Below are 21,887 nucleotides of genomic sequence, written 5' to 3'. Positions count from 1 at the left end.
TCCACATATCTTTTCTGATGAAGAAAAAAAAAAAAACTCGTCTTGGGCGCCCTGAAGGGGAGTAAATATTTAGCAATGAAAAAAAAAAAAAACAATGCCTCATGTTATAAAAAAGGACAACGCATTTGAATTTGGATATTTTAATTGTTAAAAATGACATGTATATGCCTTAGTCAATTGAGATAATATTAATTTCTCTTCACATTCTGACTTAATAGACCCTTTATATGTGTAAGGAGCTCATGCAGTGATGTTTTAAACCATGTGGATTGTTTTTCATGGCTTGAACAGTGCACTTTGCTAACGTATAATATTAAAGCTTAATTATACACAACCAAAAGCTTACATTAAAAAAAAAAAAAGGTTTGTTCTACTGTATGTATAGATATTGCATAGAATAAAAGCCATGCTGTATACTATGCATACATAAAAAGCAATCAGCCATGTTGACTTAGAGACAGATAAGGTACATAAGTATAAAATGAAGTCACTGGTTTGCAAGAATATTTGAAGAGATAAGTGCATCATTATGAAGAACATTCAGGTAACTATAGATATTTCAAGTGATTTCATACATCAATGTACAATACATGTACAAATTAAACATGGCAGGACATTTCGCAAAGCCCTTAATTGATTGATAGAATCATATGCCACCTTACCAAATGGTATACAGTAATATGATAATCTGTACAAAAACTGTCATACCAGAATCATGGTGGCATATTTGCGATAAGTTAAAGGCTTGCTTGAACAGAAGTCATTCATAAATACACAAAAAAAAAAAAAAAAGCCTGTATCAAACAGTAATTATCTTGCATGCAATTATTATTTTTGTACTTTTGTCTGACATGGAAAAAGTTGACTTGAATAAAAGTGATTCTAAAGAAAAAGCAACACAATCATGCAAGAAAATGTTCAGAATCAGGTTCCGTTCTGTTCTCTCTTCCTCCTCACACCAGATTTATAAGGCATGCCTCAGGTGCTCATTTCTTCCGGTCTTCCATTTAACTCCTCCACCTTTGATTTGATTACCAATGTGCTGTTCATGAGTAACGTTCATGTGGTCATGATGTGAATGTCTTAATCTGTAAACAGCAAACAGCAGTGACAAAAGTGGGTTAACAACATGACGTTTGCAGTTTCAGAAGAGTAACTGATTGAGAAATGTGCTAGTTTATACAAACTAGCATCGCTTCCTGTATCCTTGTTTTTGCCTTTAAAAAATGTGAGATGCAGGGCAGTCTCGAGATGCCTTTTTAAAAGTTAAACTTATTTTATCTCAATTGGAGTGTTTTTAGAATGACATATGCGCAAGTTTACTTATAGAAAACAAAAGCAAAACAGCTCGGTGGAATGCAAAAACGTGCTCTGTTTGAAACTGCCGCTATTTTAATGTGTCTCCAATCATCGTAAAAGTGAACCTTTTCTTTTTTTATTATTGTAAAGTGTTTGTGTTGTTGCTGCCCATGTTTTCTACATTGTAATGGACTGTTTTTTTTCCTAGCAGAACCTTTAAGATAATATAAAGATTAGGAAATCCCGTGTTTGGTGAGCAGCCATGTAATAAACAAGGTACAGTCAGCAGTTCATTATCATATATATAGGTTTTTGACACTTCAAATGCATAAGTCGTAGCAATGAAATGATAAAACAAAAGATAATATTCTGTTCCAAAACATTTACACGCTTTCCGGTAATTTATACAATTTTAAGTGTGGCTTAGTGTCTAAATTTCTGTAAGCACTGTTTCTTGTTGTATGTTCAACTGATATGAATATTCTCAGTCTAACCGAATACTCACCTTGTGATAATGAAATCAATTTGTATTTCTCTGACGTAGGTTTTTATCTTTGTGGTTGTTGGTGGAATTAGTTTTCCTTGAAGGTGAGATCATAAAAATGAGTCAGTCACAATCCAAAATACAAATCCAGCATTTTACACTCGCCTGTATATAATTACATTTCCCTCATTCATTGTTGCTTTATACTCTATACATTCTGTATAAATTACACATCCACTGGCTTCAGTTATCTAGGACAGTTGCATCATATTAAGTCTTATTTAAATGTAAATCTGATACTTACATTGGCCCAGCTGGTTCGTCATCTTAGGCAGAATGGGAAGCAAAACAACGACAATTTTAGTCGGAGGCTGTAATGGTTCCAGCTGGCACAATATTCACATTATTGAATGAATGCTGTAAACTGATTGCATTAAGTAGCTAAAAACAACTCAATGCCATATTGTCTTTCAATATTTAAGATATTGTTGTGCAGTAGAATAACACAGAACAAAGACTTTGCTCCATCAGTTTTGGTGTGAGTAATTAAAAGGCTTGCGGTTTATAACAGAACAAGAACAGAGAAGAAATACAAACATGCAGCCCACGGAGCGAAAAACTACATATATGTGCATCCTATGTTAAATATCACATGACTTATATATAGCTATAGGCCTACAAATACATGTACACACATTTTCAGCCTTTAAAAAATACAAACTGAAAGGAGAAAAGAAATAAAAGGTAAAATCTCATCATGCTCATGCCAACATGATTGCATCTGAACAGACTCCAGGGAAGAAGACTTACAGAAATGAAGGTCATTTGAAGGTTAAACAGCAACAAAACAGACAGCATTCCAGTAATTAAGGCAAAATAAAATCCTATTTCAGCCTAAATCCCACAAGTCTTATATACACACTAAAGTACAGGAGAACAGTGAATATGAACAATACTGTTAGGTTCAATCAAGCTGCATGCAGGTCTTTCACTTACCACAGTGTTTTAGGTTGTGCCATTCAGAGAGAAAGAAACGTGTTAACGTTGTTAATTCTTAATGGCTTAATGAAATTAACCACTAAGAGTGTAATTTAATGATAAAATAATGGTGCAGTGATTCACAAGTAGGCTAACGCCTGCACTAAATGTGTAGATTAACCAAACGAAGCTGAACCTGAATGTATACACCCAACACTGTATTTGTACATACACTTCTGCACACATCCACGAACAATGTACAATACTGAATACATTTTAATCAAACAAAACGCATAAAATCGTCGTTTATTTTAATGACTATGAAATAAATACTGAGGAAAACCACTAGGTGGCGATGCTGGACAGACAACATCCCATTTATCGTTACCGTAGCTCAAGACGTTAACCGTGTGTTAAACCAGTTCTTGTGGAAATATCGATTGGTAATGATTAAATGTAAGAAATAGCACACATGACTGAATCCCAAAGCGAACATTATTGCTTTAAATAGTCTTTAAACATAAAGAGTTCGTTTTATTTATAGTGAGGGCTAAAGTGAATTTACTGGCATGCAGGAATACATTGTACAGGACTGACAGGGTCTCGTTTTCCCTCGCAATGCATTGTAGGTGAGCTGTAAGTGGGTCTACACCTCCACACGCATCAATAATTCACTGCCCACTACCTACCCATACACCGCAGAGTCACATTTCTCTGGAATATCAGATTAGAGTCCAGATGACCTAACACAGGTTCCCTACAGGAAAAGAGCAATGTGTGTGTGTGTGTGTGTGTGTGTGTGTGTGTTTGGTCTGGATGGCCTCAGACTGAATTATTAAGTAAGAGACCAGGTCAGGATCAGATAACAGAGTGTATGGTTTTCCAATAAACGAGTCAAAGGACTTGTGACGCAGAGGGAGAAAACTAAGTAAGTGCTGTAGCCTATAAGATGTAGGCTATAGGACAATTATCTTAGGCCTAATGTAATATTACATGCACTACTGTTCAAAAGTTGGGGATTGTTAGGATGTTTGAAATGTTTTTATAGAGTCACTTATGCTCACCAAGACAGTGTTTAATCAAAAAATACAATAAAAACGGCAATATTGTGAAATTTTTATTGCAAATATATTTTAAAACTTAATTTATTTCAGTGACAACAAAGCTACATTTTCAGCAGCCATTACTGCTTAAGAAGCATTTATTATTATTATTATTATTATTATTATCAATGTGGAAAACAATTGTGCTGCTTTATATTTTTTCAATATTTTGTTCAGGATTAGGCTATTTGATGAATAAAAAGTTCAGTGGTATACTATTTATTTAAAAAATAATTATTTTGTAACACTATCTGTCACTTTTCATCAAGTTAATGCATCTTTGCTGAATAAAAGTATTTATTTTGAGAAAAAAAATCTTACTGACTTTTGAACAGTAGTTTATGTATATCTTCAGTGCATGGCATCCTTTTTTTAAATGCAAATAATATAGAAATGCAATGTTTCTTAGTCTATATCAATTTAAAGTGAAATTCCTATAGTAAGAAAATGAGTTGTAGATACTTTTGATGGCCCTCTAAATAAATAACACTCATTTTCAATTTTTAGAATATTATGTTTCACGAGTTCACACTTACATATAATAAACTGAGTAAAGGTTATGCGTATTTGGCGTGCTGTCCAGGGAGAGGGCTCCGAGCTCGGTACTTACTCCCAAGCCCAGGGTACTCCCCCTGTCCGGGGAGAGGGGTCCGAGCTCTGCATTTAGCCCGGACCCAGAGAGCCCCCCCCCTCCGTGTGCTCCTCCCCGTGCTGGAGTAGAAACGGGCTGAAGGTGAGGAGTCGGGGTGGTGGAGGGATGCTGAAAGACTAGAGCTGATGGAGGTAAGACTGCTTTGATTATTTATAGGGGTTCTCTGTCGAGCTGATTGGATAGATGGTGTGATTGCTGATGATGAATTGGCTGTTAATTATCTGCGCGTGCTCCTCCCGAAATTTGTTAATAAAACATCACATTGTTTCATCATTTTATTTATATATATATATATATATATATATATAAATAAAATTTATTTAGACACCTTCAACTTTTCTCACATTATATTAGCTATACAGTTTATTCGCTATAGTTTAGAAAATGGTAATAATATATGACAAGAATTCAGAGTTAAACTGTGTCAGAACAAATTCCTCTTGATAATGTCAGATAACTTTGATAGAAAGGTATGTAATGGATTACAATCAACCAAAAAATTATACAGCTTTTAAATGTAAGCAGAGCTGGGTAGTAACTGATTACATGTAATCTGGATTACGTAATCAGATTCCAAAAATTAAGTACTTGTAATCAGAGTAAGTTACATTTTAAAATACTCGTAATCAGACTACAGTTACTTTTTTATGGATTACATGATTACATATTATTCACACAATAGCAATACATTATTCATAAATCATTGATTCTCTCTAATTTCTCTTTTTCATCTTTTAAATTTTCCTTTCTATAATAGCCTACCAATTATATACATATGTATATATAGTCCAGTTTTGTGGACATTCACACAAAGATCAGTCATTAGTCAGGTGGCGACAGCATTTGAACACTAGATTTACAAAAATCATTTCAGAAGGGTCTCAACATTGCATCAACTAGGCTACTGATGAACACATTCATTTTTATTTGAATTACTCTGTAGGTTTTTTAACCATGTATTATTAATTATAACTAATTAAAATGCACATATTCACGTTATTTATAATGCAGGCATTCCAAAACTTTTTGTCATCTAAACCTTATTCACCAAATATATTTGCTTGAAGTACCCCTTAGATTTTAAAATAAATATTTCAATAATTAAGTAACACATTTGCATGCTCACGTTTCTTTGATGCTGATTAATGATCACATTGCATGCAGGTAAATAAAAATATTTCACCTTTTTTTAGTAAGTGTTTTATTTAAAACAAAGACTATAGAAATGCAAAGATGGTTCTCTCCTATACTTATGAATGGGAAGAAACTGCAACGCGCAATATGGAGGAGTAGTCCCACCTTCTAAATGAAAGAGCCAAATTTCCAGCCAGCCAAAAGCACGTTATGACTCCGCATGCGCATTGCCTGGTCTAGCCTGAAAAATAAACTTTTCAAACGTTATTTGAGCATAAGAAGCAACATTCATGGGGCAATTAATTTCAGATTTTTGTTGCTGATTTGACATATGTAATTTAATTGTGAGTTCAGCGAGCAGTTTTTGAGAATTCAGGATTCCCCCATTCATTAAGATAGGTCTTGTACGGCCGCCAAGTGAAGAGACTTTCCTCGAAAGGGAGTTCAAATAAAGAAAGGGAGTTTGTTTTAAAATGATTTATTTTCATTTAAATTTTTGGTAACACTTTAGTATAGGGAACACTTATTAACTATTAACTACGACTTTTCCCTCAATAAATTCCTAATTTGCTGCTTATTAATAGTTAGTAAGGTAGTTGTTAAGTTTAGGTATTGGGTAAGATTAGGGATGTAGAATAAGGCATTGATATGTGCTTAATTACTACTAATAAATGGCTAATATTCTAGTAATATGCATGCTAATTAGCAACTAGTTAAGAGACCCTAAAATAAAGTGTTACCAAATTTTTTTAATGATTTAATTAATTGTCAGCTTTTCATTAAACTCACAACCCCTCTGCAGTTCCTTTACGAACCCTAGTTTGGGAAACCTTGATGTAACATAATGTTTAATGCACTTCATGTTGTAAATTACAATGAACGGAACAAGTTTTCTTACTCTTTGCAGTTTTTACATCATTATGGTACAAGACAATGCTATTTAAATCAATGTGATAAGTAATCTAAAAGTAATCTGATTATATTACCTAAAATGTGTAATGTAATGGATTACGTTACTGACTACAATTTTTGTCATGTAATCTGGAATCAGTAACGGATTACAATTTGTAAGTAATCTACCCAGCTCTGAATGTAAGTACACAATTAGATAATACCAATTGAGGTCAACCAATTACCAAGCAATGCTTAATTTTGTTCAGTCTGTGGTGTAAAAAGGTCGCATTAGTAATTAAAGAAAGAACACTTAAACAAAACACGGTCAGGTCGAAGTGTCTGAATATTTTTTGATCCCAAATTTTACTGGTAGTCCACTCTATGAAGAATTTTTGGGTATAATATATGTCACAGCTCACTTTATTTTCCTATCCTCAAATTTATGAACTATAGTGTCCTGCACCCACTAGTAAAAAAATATCAAAAATTATATCTGAATAATTTTTGATTTGAGTGGATACAGTACACTGCAATATCTATTTGGACACGTAAACCACTCTTCAAAATGTGTGAATGTCATTGGATTAGATATAAAAAATAAAAACAATTCTCAGAACTAACTTTCTGAGCCATTTTTGTAGATAAACATCTTTGTCTTAATTAACATTTTGTTGCATTAAGAATGTATCTTAGCTGCCCAAATTATTTGGAGAGTTAAGACCCACACTTTATGTAATAACATTTTTAATAAAAATATATTTGAATAATGTTTTGGCCACTGTGGGTGTATTTATTGGCATTATATTAGGCAAACTGTCTTGTTTTAGTCATCACTCCTAAATCTCTTCCAATACCAATCTCCTCTCTACGTTTGTGAAATAAATATCAGCCTAACATCAATAGTCTATATTGAAACTGTAACCCACCCTTTTAAACTCACCGTCTGGAACATCATCAGGCTTCTTGCGCTTCTCGTAGATGACGATGATCAGCACCAGAATGATGATCTCGGCGAGGACCCCCAGCAGGGGCCACAGGGGGGCCAGGCGGCTCCTGACGCGCAGAACTGATGGCATGGAGTTGGAGCCGATAATGTTGGTGGCGTTGCACTCGTACTCTCCGGGGTCGGAGTTGATGTCTAGGTTGATGATGGACAGCTCGGTGTAGCCATCCTTGCTGCTGATGAAGAAGCGGCCAGAGGCGTTGTCAATTTCCTGGGAGAGTGATGGAGTGGGAGGAAATCCGGTGACAGACAAGGAGAGGTGAAAGAAAGGGGAAGAAAAGCCACTGATTATACGCTTAAATAGTATTTCTCATTAAAAAAGATTGACTTTTTATTAAATGATAAATGCTTGAAGGTAGCTCAAGTAACAGAAACTACAAGACCTTTTTGCATAACTGTAAATATTCTTTTGTTTTATAAAGTAAATGTAAGAATAAATTTTATATTGTTATTAGTGCTGTCAAACGATTAATCGCGATTAATCGCATCCAAAATAAAAGTTTTTGTATGTGCTGTGTATTTTTATTATGTATATATAAATACACACACATGCGTGTATATATTTCAGAAAAATATGCTGTTTATATATTAAATATATTTATTTATAATATAAATTATATGAATATAAATATAGACATGTAAATAAATGTAAATATTTTCAAAATATATACTGTATATGTGTGTATTCATATATACATAATAAACATACACAAAACACACACATATTATTATGCAAACAATATTTTTAGAAAAATCATGTTAAAATGTGAGGTATTATTGGGATACAAATTAACAACTGATATTTATAAGACATTTCAGTCTGTTATACTGTTAAAATCTAATTTATTACATTACAAGCATCAGAATTTCATCTTACCTTTTAGCCATAAAAATATCAGCACCAAAATAGCACATTTTTTGATTGTTTTTATTTTATTTTTTTTTCATTTTCAAGTTTGAGCACTCACTATATCACACTATGTGGGCCATAAAAGCCTGATGTATGAAGCAAACTTTTTCAAAACATTTTATCTAAAGGTTCAAAAACTTAGATATATAAAGTATTATATAAAGTAAATATTATATACTATCACTGTAAAAAGTGATAAGTTGACTTAACTTAAAAAAAATTTAGGAAACCCGTTGTAAATGATATTTAAAAAAAATAAGTTAACTGAATTGTCAAGTTCACTTAACTTTTAAAAAAAAAAAAATATTATGTACTTAATAATTTTAAGGCAACGGGTTTCCTCAATTTTTTTAAGTTAAGTCAACTTTCACTTTTTACAGTGATTATACTACAACTTGAGGCTAAGTAGATGAATTTTCATTTTTGGGTCGAACTGTCCCTTTAAAACGACCAAACAGAAGATTCAAGATTCACATGTGTCAAAATGACCATACCATACTGACGCCGTTATCAAGTTTGCGCCAGCTCCACATGGGATAAGGATAACCCATGGATTTGCAGTAGAGGACAGCTTTTTCACCCTCATTCTTATTCTCGCTGCGCTTGTGCCCCGTGATGTCTGGTGTAGCTATGAGAGGAGAGCAGAAGGACAGTGAGACCTTCACTATCAGAACAGATCTCATTGCGTAAACCTTATTAAGCACCCTGATCTTCAATCATTACATGGACGTTTTTTCATGTGTCATTTGCAATGTCATGTTTGTGTGGTAAATATAGCTTAAAACTAGTGGCGGATCAGGAAATATTAAGAAAATATACCATGATTGCCCCAGCGCATGGGAATAAACCAAGAACTTAAGTCCACAGCGATTTGATGTGCTGCCACACAAGCCGATTTGGATGAAAATGCTAAGAGCAATGAAAACAATGACGTTTTCTCCTTCAAATTTATTTATTTGGTTGACCTTTTTCCCCAAAGAGATTTACAGTGCATTCAAGTTCAAATTTATCCCATGAATTACTCAGGATTCAAAGCTGTAACTTTTCTGAAATAGGTGAAGTGTGGTTCAAGATCTCATTTAATTTAATGTTATTTAAACAGATCAAAAAGCATAGGGATGGCTAACAAAATTTCACATTATAACATTATGTCAAATTGATATTAATTTAAATTTGTGTTTTTAAAAATTAACTTTCTGTGAGTGTTAGACCACCAAATTGATAAATACGGAGAACATAAGTAACAATTAAATATCCAATATTGACTACTATCTATTCAGTATCATCTGACAAATTAATGATTACTGATGAAGTGTTGATATATTGTGCATCCCTAAATAAGACTTTTTTATAATTAAATAAAACATTAGTTGATATTGAGACAATATTTTAAAAGCATGGGGTCATTACGATTTTTGTTTAATACTTATTCAGCAAGGACACACTAATTGGATAAAAAGTGACAGTAAAGACATTCATAATGTTAAAAAACTGTCTATTCATCAAATTATCCTTAAAAAAAATCACTTTTTACAGAAATATTAAGCAGTTCAGCTGTTTTCAACATTGATAATAATATGATAATAATCATAATAATACCAAATTTATTTATTTATCTAAATTAAAACAAAAACGGCTATTTGAAATTGTAATAATATTTCACAATAATACTGTTTTTAAACAAATAAATGTAGTATTGGTGAGTCAAAAACATTAACCTTGATAACATAATTATATACTTGCTGTTGTCACTGACATATTAAATGTAATATGGTAATATCTCAAAGGAATATATGTATATACTATGTAAAATATATACACTGAATATAAGGGGCCATAATGAGATGATTCACAGTCAAATCTCTAAGGCTTAGCCAGTGAAACCAACAGAGTATACTGAAGCATTTGCATCAAAAGAAGGCATATTATTCATAATATGCCAAATACCCCCACAAATACGCAAAACATCCACATGTAAATCATCTCCACATTTTGTAATTCAAGAGTCAAATAATGAATCACGACAGGAGACTTTTTAAAGGTTAATTCAGTCTAAATGACACCAAATACCTCAGTTAAGAGATAGAAAAAGCGAGAGAAAAAGAGACAGATTTACATCCCCACCCCCTCAGACATGCAGGCCACCATCTGGTGCTTGTGAGCCGACCGCAGGATAACCAGAAAGAGGTGACCAGGACACGCTTAAACCGCATGGCACTTTACCAGCTGATGATCTCTAAAACACAAACCAAACAGCCTGGGAGCTTTAAAGGCCATTATTAAACACATGATCACAAGGAGATCTGGGCTGCCTGACATTTTAACATACACCCATTGATTGTCAGTACAAACAAAATAAAAATGTATGTACATAATATAGAGACCTATAATTCAGGATTCAGAAATATATATTTAAGTCAAATGTTTGATGAAAACGTTTTAAAAAAATTTAAAATAAAATAAAAATATCATATCATCTGCAACACTGAAGTGGTGTGCGTTCATCCTTGCCCCAGTATTCACCGATATAATCAACTGGTCATTAAGAGTATGCAGAGTCCCAGCATGTTTTAAAGCAGCTGTTATAATTTCAGTGCCGAAAAAGTCGAATATTAATTGCTTAGATGATTACAGACCAGTGGCCCTAACTTCAGTTGCTATGAAAATCTTTGAGCGATTGGTGCTTAGGTGTCTAATTTCTAAAATCTGTCTGGATTCTCATCAATTCGCCTATAAGGCTAATAGGTCGGTTGATGATGCTGTGTCTCTGTGTATCCGTTCAATTCTGCAACACCTTGAAGCCCCCAGTACTTATGTCAGAGTCCTTTTTGTGGACTATAAATTGGAATTTAATACAATTATTACAGTTAAACTTTTTGATAAGTTAAAGCAATTGGGGATTCAACACTCCCTTGCTTTTTGGATTTTGGATTTTTTGCAGAACAGAACACAAGTAGTTAAAATTAATAATATACTTTCAAGTCTCAAGACAATCAATGTGGGGGCCCCACAAGGATGTGTACTGTCACCATTATTGTACTCTGTATACACTAATGATTTTGTTTCACATTGCAATTCAGTGCAAAATTTTAAGTTTACAGATGACACATTGATTGGTTTAATAACAAATAATAACGAATCAGACTATATATTTACAACTATTTGAAAATAACGATTCAAAATATTAAGAAAATCACCTTTAAAGTTGTCCAAATTAAGTTCTTAGCAATGCATATTACTAATCAAAAATTAAGTTTTGATATATTTACGTTAGGAATATATATATACAGAAAATATCTTCATGGAACATGATCTTTACTTGATATCCAAATGATTTTTGGCATAAAAGAAAAATTGATAATTTTGACCTATACAATGTATTGTTGGCTTTTGCTATAAATATATCTGTGCTACTTAAGACTGTATTTGTGGTCCAGGGTCACAAATATACTCTGTTTTAAATTTATATATACATGATTTACATTTATAGATTCAAACTAAGAACTATGACAGCATCCCTGATTATCGTGACTTCTCGCGTCCGGTGTAGACAAGGTTTTGCTTTGTTTCACAGAACTAATCCTTGCCTGGGTTGCGTAGGCTATATATGTGTGAGGCGGAGCTATTAAAACAGGGGCGAGACCATTTGGGGTAGGGGCGTGTTTGTTTTGGTGATTTCAAATATCAACATTGGCTACCAGAAATCGCTTAACCCACCTTTAAGACATACTGCTGCTGCACAAATAGCATGTAAAATAACCCCTGGCAGATCTATACAGGTGGAGCTGGGGAAGGTGGAGGATTTCAGAGGAATTCTGAAAGCGCGCTGCAAATGCTCAAGTGAATGCTAACCAGCCATTTAAATGCAAAGCAGCAATCTCATTGGCTGCGTATGCAAAATGAACCAATCAGCTTGTGCCAAGTCGTTTAACGTTGTGAATATCATCAGTTTTTTACTTTTATATAATTATATTCTAATTATTGTAAAGAATTTATTCGCATTCATCCTGTACTGCCTGGTGAACAAAACCTGGATGTCTTTCCCACTCAACTAACCAAGCTCACATTCATGCTGTCATGGCCTTTGTGAGCGTCCAAGCTCCGCTCTGACTCAGCATGTGTTATGTGGAAGAGATGGAAAGACAAGCTGACCCCATAGACAGGTTCAAAATGTCAACACTCATCCAAAACAACTGAAAATCAGACTCCAGTGAACATTTAATTCCTATATTTTTTTAGATTACATTTTGAGAAACGGGGGTATTTTGAGGGCATCTTACCTTTTACCTCAATAGTGGCATTTGCTGCGGGGGCCGAATCGAACGTGTACACACACATATACTCGCCCGAATCCTCTGGCCTTGGTTTATTAAGTCTGTATAATAGATAAAACACATTACACTCATAAAGTGAAGGTAACAGCTATTCTTTGAAGTACCTTGGCATAATATAAAACAATTTAGAATAACACACCCACAGGTAAAGAGAGATCTAATGCAGGTTAAATGTTAGCAGTACTAGTGTGCCTAGTCTGATTAGATTAGGAGTCAGGCAGAGAGATTAGCAACACGTGTTGGTAGAGACAGAGCCCTCGCTCAGGATTTAGAGCAAGCGGAGAAGCAGAGCGGCGTCAACAAACACTCAGCCAGAGTTTGAGAGTCACTGAGACAATACATTTACAAAACAAAGGCCTCAGGTGATGCAAATGATAAGAAGCCTATATTGGCATATTTTGATCTGATAGTAGCATAGAATGATATTAAGGTCAATGTTTTTGCAATACAATTTACAATAGCCATGCTGTATGTTGAGTTACAAACTGTCAGTATATTTACATATGTATATGTGCATATATACTGACAGTTGTGTGTCAGTCAAAATGTGTTAGTTTCAGCCCTACTAGTAATAGTTGTGTATATTGGCTATAAATATACTTATAATTGTATGTTTAATTGATTAATATGTCAATTTAATTTCCGTATACTATACACTATGAACAAAAATGGTTTAAAATATTAAATGCATGATGTGGCAGTCTGGTCATATGAAAAATATGTTTACAACATTACAAAAAAAGTATTAAAATATAATGTGGCACCATTCAGTTCAACTTAAATCTCATTTGAATAAATAAGTAAAATAAATATGATTATGAATGAACAAGTAAAATAAATTATGACATTGAACTGAATGAGTGAAAATTATAATATGTGCACACACACACACACACACGCACATATATAACAGCACCTACTTGTATTCTGTGTTTTTGTCATTGCCCCTTGTGTCAGGGATCTCCTCCCCGTTCTTCATCCAGAAGCTCTCTTGGTGTTTACTTTGGGAAGCTGTAAGGTTGCACTGAAGCGTGATTGGTGGGCTGTGGTAACCCATGGGTAGAATCATGTGATCCGTTGACTCAATTGATGGTTCTGGAAACACAGATGCATTGGTCAAGGCCAGAGAAGTACTACATCACACTGACTGAAGGTGGCAGGGAACACAAACACACTCACACACACACAAATACGTGTGTGTGTGCAAAAATTTCATATGCTATATCCAGTGGGGTCCAAACACCTGAGACCACAAAAGGTATTTTGGAGTCTTTTAGGATTTTGAATTTTTTAAATTGTAAAATAAAGAAACATTATAATATAAAATGTATAATAAACGTCTAGGATTCTGCACACGAACACAAACCAAATACTAAATCCCGAAACGTAAAGTCCATTACTATTATAGTCTCACAGATACACTATTATAGTTTTTTTTAATGTTTTGAATGTTTTATTTTCATATTTTGGTTTCTCTTTCGTTTTAGTTGACGTTTTAGTCATTTTGTTGTGCATATTTACATTACATTAGTTTTTATTCTTTTTATTTATTAGTTTTAGTTAATTTAGCTTATTTATTTAAGTATTTAAAGTTAAACTAAAGGAAAATGAAAAAATGTTACTTTGGAAACTACAGTAGCTAAAATAATTATTTGTTTGTATTTTATTTCATTTCAATTAACGTTTATTTTATTTCAGGTAACTAAAATGTTTTTTTTTATTTATTATTTTTTTTTTTACGATTTTAGTGATAGTAACCCTGCTTCAGTTCATCTTTTTCACATAAAACATTGTTATATTATGATTATATAATTTATACTGAATTCTGAGGCAGCATAGTGATCTCACACTTCTGAACTCCACTGTATATCATATATGATACAGGCCTATAGGATAGGAATTGCCAAAAGACACTGAATAACATATATCGGCTGACCTTACCAGATCCATGGATTCCTCGGAACAGAAACTGTAATAATGTCATGGTCAAACCCTGAAATATCTCAATAAGGAGGACAAGGACATTTTCCACTCAATAAGGGCTTTTTGACTACAAAAATAGGTCACTGCCTGTATATGTAGCAGCTACAAGGGCAAGAGTAATCTAATAGGATGGTGCTCTGACCAGCTAATACTCCGGTTACAGACTAAAACAAAAGGAGGAGGAAAAGGGAAGATCCATTACAGCAAACGCTGGCCACGGCACAACAATAAATGGAGGTAAAATCAAGGGGGCGGATGGTTTATTTTGGCTACACCACTAGCGGGGACAGTTTAACTCACTCTGCAACACGGTAACTGTTGCCTGGGCTCGTATCCAGGTAGTGGACGGATTCTGGCGCAAATCGTTACGCCGTGGGTCGTTGCTGGCCCTGCACTCATAAATCCCAGAATCCTCGATGGTGACGCGAGTGATGGCTAACACGCTTACACCATTGACGCCGTACGCCGTGTTGATGGACACACGTTGCCTGCGTGCTCCATCCCACAATTGGAAGAAGCTGTCGGCTCTGTTCACCTCCGCGTACCACCACTGGATCTCAGGTGTGGGCTTCCCCACAATGTCACAGTACAGCTCAAACGTGTCACCCGTCAGCTTGGTTTCAGAGAGGGGAGACTTCACAAACCCCGCTGAGGGGCGGCACAGAGGCAGGAAGACAGGGAAACATGGCAAATAAAAACATGGGAGGAAAAGAAAGGACAGTGAGAGGGCAGTGGGTGGAAAAAAGAAAACAGAAAAGATTAAACTCAAATCACAAAACCAAAAATGAAACAAGAAATGAATAACTGCACAATTGACGAATAAGAAAACGAAAAAGTTTTCTTTTAGCCTATATTACATGCATTTACATTTAGTACACTGATAAATTTTATTTCTGACTTTGTTTATTATATTATGTTTGATTGCGTAGCCTACTGATTATTGCATTTTTTTAGTGATAGCTATTATATGCATTCACCATGTGCAAAAATAAGATCTTGCATATTTAGAGGAAATGAAATGTGGTCAGGTGCATCATCCTAACCGCAGTAATGTAAACACTCTGATATGACCTATATTTTTATCATGATCTTGAAGGACTGATTTTAAAATTCTGTCCAACACTGAAAAGCCAATAAATAATTTTAATTTATGGCTAACAATTAAAAATGTATCAATTAAAAATTGATTTACATTATTTTGTCTAAAAATAAAAAATATTAAAATATAAATCTGCACAGTACTGTTTAAAAAATTGAAACATAAAAAAATGGTAAAAACAGTATTGTGAAATATTATTACAATTTTAAATACGTTATCTACTTTAATATTTAAAAAAAAAAAATTTATTCCAGTCATGCAAAGCTGAATTTCAGCATCATTATTCCAGTCTTCAGTGTCACATGATCCTTCAGAAATCATTCTAATAACATTATTATTATTATCATTAATGTTGAAAAGAGCTGTGCTGCTTAACATTTTAATAGATTTTTTTTTCAAGATTCTTTGATGACTAGAACGTTCAAAAGAACAGCATTTATTTGAAACATCAGTTTTGAATAATTAAATATATCCTTGCTGAATATATGTAAATAAAAAAAATACTAAAATAAATAATGAATCATAAATTAAGCATATACATTTAAATATCAAATAAAAACTATATTTGATTAGTCACACTGGAAATGAAAGATCAGGTAAAACACACCGCATGGTGGGAAATAATTTTGTACTTCACATTTTAGCAAGTTTAATACTTCATCTGGATATTCAATGCACACAAAATTTGCATACTGTGCACAGTATACATACTACATATTTACATACTACATAGTATGTCAGTCTGCTATTCCGACCATTACTGGTTTGAAGATAATGCAATTGATTCTACAGAAAGACACAAAGTGCACGGCCTTGAACGGTGCTGTCAGTATAGCACTCAGAATCTGAGCACCTCAGTGCAATCTCACTATTCATGTGTGGGTGTGCTGATGGACAAGCGGTTTCCGTAGAAGCATACTACAGCAGTTGAGCAGGTATAGGCCTTTAAGAAGAGGGAGGGCTGCCCACCACACTGCATGCATGTCTGCCGCCCCCTCATTTAACCACTGTGCAAGCTGATTGCATTCACAGATATGAAGCCCCGCTAAGTGTCAACATTCATATAGTCCAATAAGTGTTTGTTGCGTGCATTTCACCATATAGCAACATAGTAACAAAATTTGAGCAGAGACTGAAGTGCTTTCTTCAATCAATCAACAGTGCTTTCTAATAAATAAAAAAAAAGGTTTTGAAATGAAGAACAAAAGAGACACAATGCATTAGGGCACATTTAAAAGATGTCAAAAGCAAAACTAAAAAAAAATGAAAGCATAAAGATATAAGCATAAATAAATTATGAAAGGAAAGCCATGATATTTGAATAACAGCCACTGACAGGTGTTTTGTTAAAAAGAATAATGTATTTTATGCACTCAGAGCATCACACTAATGATAATATTGTGTGTACATATACAATTTTAATTTACTGCAGTAAATATGCATATATATATATATATAAATAACTATTTTATGATATATATTTTTAATGTTCTATTTGCATTTCTATTTTTATCTATCCTTGTTTTAATGTTGACACTTGCACCATATATTTTGTATATCACATATGACCTTTAAAATTCAAAAATCTAACAGAAGAGAAAAATACAAAACAAATGTGACTACTACGCTAATCGTTTATTTAGTTTAAAGGATGTATTATGGGATCTGTCAGTCAGATTTGAAATGGGGGTTTGTGCTAGTAGGAAGAACAGACAAAAGATCAGTAGCACAAATAAAAAAAATTTTATACAAAATATTTCCTTTGAGGTTATGTTACATAAATATGCAGAGAGGATTTTTAATGGTTGCACTGTATTATCATGTTAATCAGAACGTATAGCCTTCTGCTGGTTATTCTGACAATGAATGTGATGATAAAACAATCATATAAGGGCATGATTTTTACATCTAAATAGACTTTCTACTCAATGGGTGATACGACTTATCAAATGCTGCATTCATAAAAACAATAATAGAAGCATGTTTTCTTTTGACCCGATGATTACAAAAGAAGCTCGAAGGAATTAGAAGGTGTAACTAAATGAGGAGCTCCTGTTCCACAACCCTGTGTGCATGAAAGGAAACTAACATAGCGCCTGACCTTCAAAACTAACAAGCTTCCAGCAGATTCTTTAAAGTCAATGCATATCACAATCGATTTCATTTACGTAATCTGATGCATTCAGGTGAAAAAGGAACAATAAAAAAAAAAATGTTTTAAAAGGGTAAACGTTGACATTAAAGTATAATTGAAGGATTACTTAAAAGTAGGGATGCACATATATTTATATTCTATAAGTTCTATAATATTTTGTAAAAATAAATATAAAATAAAACATTAAAATCTAAAATCAAGCATTTTAAAATGCTGCAAGTCAAATTAGGCATAACAACTTTATACAATATGAAAATGTCATATTTAACAGTGTTATTATTTTTCAATATTATTTTATATTACTTATATGTTAATATAAAATGATGCATTACAGTTTGTTATATATTTTACTTAAGTACTTTTTTAAGTATTAGTATAAAATGTTTCTACTTTTACTTTAAGTGAGCATCAGATGACAGCAAATGTATTTCAAATATTGATAAACTTTATGATACCAATATACAGTGCGTCCCTTCTGGAAAGGTGTCTGTTTCAATCTAAGTGCATTCTAAGCTTGAGGAGCTAATGGACATGTAGTTACTGTTATATGTGGACAGGGCTTGTATGCTATTGCATATAGTCACTTGCTAAAGATAGAAGCAAAAACCTTGTTAGCCAAAAGGCAGCAAGCGCTGTTGTGCTCTTATGCTTGTAACCAAACACAGCTATGCCAAAATGATCCATTTGATCAAATGTGGCTGCCTGTGCGCTCATGCATTTGTACGCAAGAGATAAAAAGCATGCGAGTGAGATGAAAGGAAAACTGTTGGGTTTGATCTTCATATGAGCTTATGGCCCCTCACAAACAGGAGATGGGCAAAACAGTGGGTTGTGACCCAAAAATGGACTCCGGATCTATTCTGAGAAGGTCGCTGACAGCAACAATGATAAATGCAAATTATAAATAACAACTAATAATATGCTCATGCATAGGATAGTAAAATAAATAGGCTTATCTACTTCTAAAGTTAAAAAAACACTTCCCATATCTATAGTTGTTGACATCCAAGGCCATGTGTCCAAACAATACAGGCACAAATAGAAATGTCCCTTGTTAGAAGTTAGTCAAATCAGGCAAAAATTACACAATGTGAAAGAAAATATGATCCAGACTACGTTAAAGGAATAGTTCACGCAAAAATGAAAATTGGCTGAAAACTAACTCTTTGGCCATCCAAGAAGTAGATGAATTTGTTTTTTCATCTGAAAAGATTTAAAGAAATTTAGCACTATATCACATGCTCAATAATTGATCCTCTGCAGTCAATGGGTGCCGTCAGAACGAGAGTCCAAAATGCAGATAAAAACATCACAATAGAGTGCTGCAGTCATGAGGACAAAACAGGTTTTTCAACTTACGAGATGCAAAACATTCACACATCATTAAGTTATGTTTACCACAGAACTAATTTCACTCAAACCCCATTATAAAAACCCATAGGAAAATCTCAAGGGAACCACGGCGAAGTAGTCTTCCGGGGTTTGCTGTCACGGCTGCAGCACTCTATAATCCACAAGTAATCCTCAAGACTCTAGTAGTCCATCAATTAATGTCTTGTGAAGCAAAAAGCTGGGTGTTTGTAATAAACAAATCCATCATTAAAATGTTTTTAACTTAAACACTTTGCTTTCGTTGCTTTTAAAGGGACAGTTCACCCAAAAATGAAAATTGGGTCATTAATTACTCACACACACACACACACACACACACACACACTCATGTCGTTCCAAACCCCTAAGACCTTCGTTCATCTTCAGAACTCAAATTAAGACATTTTTGATGAAATCCGAGATCTTTCTGACCCTCCATTGACAGCAAGGGTACCACAATCAAGGCACAGAAACATAGTAAGGACATCGGTGAAAAAGTCCATGTGACATCCAGGGGTTCAACCATAATTTGATGAAGCTACCAGAATACTTTTTGTGCGCTAAGAAAACAAAAATAATGCAATAATTCTTCTCCTAAGTGTCACCCTGGCACCATTTTGGAGAGTATCATGACGCATGTGCGTGCTTTGATCTTAATATATACAGCGTATAAGCGTGGTGCTGCTGACACAGAACATGCATGCGCAAACGTTACGTTTACGTTCAGATCAAAGCATGCACATGCGTCATGATACTCTCCAAAATGGTGCCAGGGTGACGCGGAGGAGAAGAATTGTTGAATAAAGTAGTTATTTTTGTTTTCTTTGTGCACAAAAAGTATTCTTGTAGCTTCGTAAAATTACGGTTGAACCACTGATGTCACATGGACTATTTTAACAATGTCCTTGTACTGTTTCTGTGCCTTGATTGTGGTATACCTTTGCTGTCGATGGAGGGTCAGAAAGCTCTTGGATTTCATCAAAAATTTGTGTTCTGAAGATGAACAAAGGTCTTAGGGGTTTGGAAAGACACGAGGGTGAGTAATTTTCATTTTTGGGTGAACTATCTCTTTAAAACCCTCATTCTGACGGCACCCATTCACTGCAGAGGATCCATAGGTGAGTAAGTGATGTAATGCTAAATTTCTCCAAATCTATTCCGATAAAAAAACAAACTGATCAAGACCCTGAACGGCCTTTTTTGGTGAACTATTTCTATAAATACAGATGCATATTTTTGTGCCTATTTTATTACAGAAATACTTTTTATAATGTTATATAAGTCCTGGAGAAAAACCAGTTGAGAACCACCAAATCCAATCAATGGGTCACCTTGAATCAGGTGTTTAACACAAACTACAATCTATATCAACTACTTTTTCAGTTTAATTAGGCTAACTCATTTTTCCCACAGGTCCTGTGATAATCCATCAGATTTATGATGTTAGAGGTAATAATAACGAACGCATTAGTCAAACGGCAGTAATTCATAACCGGTTACGGCCAGGCTCATGTGTTACCGCTCGTTAACCGAGCGCGTTCATGACGTCATAATGCGCCGCGGTGCTCCTCCGTTAAGACTTTAACGGGTCCGCGCGCACGGGGAGGACATTAACGCCATGCATACCGCTGCTGCATCGGCTCTATAAATAGAAACATGCAGCAGAACGGACTGCTGCTATTTACGGCGCTGCAGAGGACCGGTGCTCAAAGCGGGAACCTGCCTCTATCCGAAGATGTGCGCAAACGGGTCGCTTTGCGTCGGATTCCTGACTCACTAGCCGCATGCAAATCAAGCACAAGTGCGAAAACACACAATTAATTCTGCATGCAGAACGGTCCGCTTTAGATCAACCAGGTTTGGTTTTGTGAAAAGCAGCCGATGACCCACCTAAACACATCCAAATAATTCTCCAGAAAAGAGCCACAAATAGACGCTCCCCGTGGGACAAGTCACTAAATATTAAAATGTAACCTATTTGTGAGCATAAATGGCGAGCCGCTTTTAAGAAATAACTGCTCTTTTAAAGCGGAATTGCAATGCGTTTTGACTTTTAAACCTACAAGGACACATTTACCTAAATATTTAATAATAAGCCCTGACGTCCATTTAGTTCTTCTGAGTATTTCCGAAAGCTTTGCTGAGGATCGGTGAGAGTTTATTCCGCGCGGTCGAGGCATATTACCTGCACATGCCGCAACCTTATCAAGAAAGCCTTCATAATCTGCGCTGAAACCGATCTTTAAGCGCAACACACTTTTAAAGTCCTTACCGTTCTGAGCGAAGCCCGAATGCAGCATCAGGACTCCGAATAATATCACCAGCGCATTCCCCGCGTAAGACATTTTCTAGGTCGTCTGGCTACCTGGGTATGTGTGGAGGGATGCGGAGGAGCGGGAGGAGAAGAGGGCTGTCGAGGAGGATGTGAGTGAGAGGGAGCTGCTACAATGACGAGGCGACCCTGCTGGAGCTAGAATAGGGTCACGCA

General features: G+C 34.6%; 1 protein-coding gene across 3 annotated transcripts; it reads right to left on the bottom strand.

Moving 5' to 3' along the window:
• Positions 1-108: 108 nt before the first annotated feature.
• nptna (neuroplastin a) lies at positions 109-21,887 on the bottom strand. 3 transcript variants are annotated; one of them, XM_058767687.1, is made up of 8 exons: positions 21,672-21,759; positions 13,712-13,886; positions 12,738-12,832; positions 8,952-9,085; positions 7,485-7,758; positions 2,088-2,109; positions 1,805-1,880; positions 109-1,088 (listed from the first exon to the last, which is right to left on the bottom strand). In XM_058767687.1, exons 1-7 carry the CDS (start codon positions 21,742-21,744, stop codon positions 1,820-1,822), a joined length of 834 nt encoding a protein of 277 aa, XP_058623670.1. In that variant the 5' UTR covers positions 21,745-21,759; the 3' UTR covers positions 109-1,088; positions 1,805-1,819. The 3 variants fall into 3 exon arrangements, 2 of the variants coding, with proteins under 2 accessions (XP_058623670.1, XP_058623669.1); XR_009269410.1 differs by having other exon boundaries at positions 111-1,088; positions 7,471-7,758; positions 21,672-21,887; XM_058767686.1 differs by having other exon boundaries at positions 111-1,088; positions 2,088-2,097; positions 21,672-21,887.

Source organism: Onychostoma macrolepis, chromosome 25, assembly GCF_012432095.1.
Source record: "Onychostoma macrolepis isolate SWU-2019 chromosome 25, ASM1243209v1, whole genome shotgun sequence".
NCBI lineage: Eukaryota > Metazoa > Chordata > Actinopteri > Cypriniformes > Cyprinidae > Onychostoma > Onychostoma macrolepis.
The sequence above is the reverse complement of the archived record's forward strand: the minus strand, read 5'-3'. Positions and strand labels throughout refer to the sequence as shown.

Bases quoted from the DNA above. Each gene is read 5' to 3' on its own strand.
- nptna (XM_058767687.1), bottom strand. From the start codon at position 21,744: ATGTCTTACGCGGGGAATGCGCTGGTGATATTATTCGGAGTCCTGATG. The intron at 9,086-12,737 runs GTAAGATGCCCT...CTCCTCTCATAG, and splicing joins TGCCACTATTGAGGTAAAAG to CTACACCAGACATCACGGGG. The intron at 7,759-8,951 runs GTATGGTCATTT...TCACTCTCCCAG, and splicing joins TTGATAACGGCGTCAGTATG to GAAATTGACAACGCCTCTGG.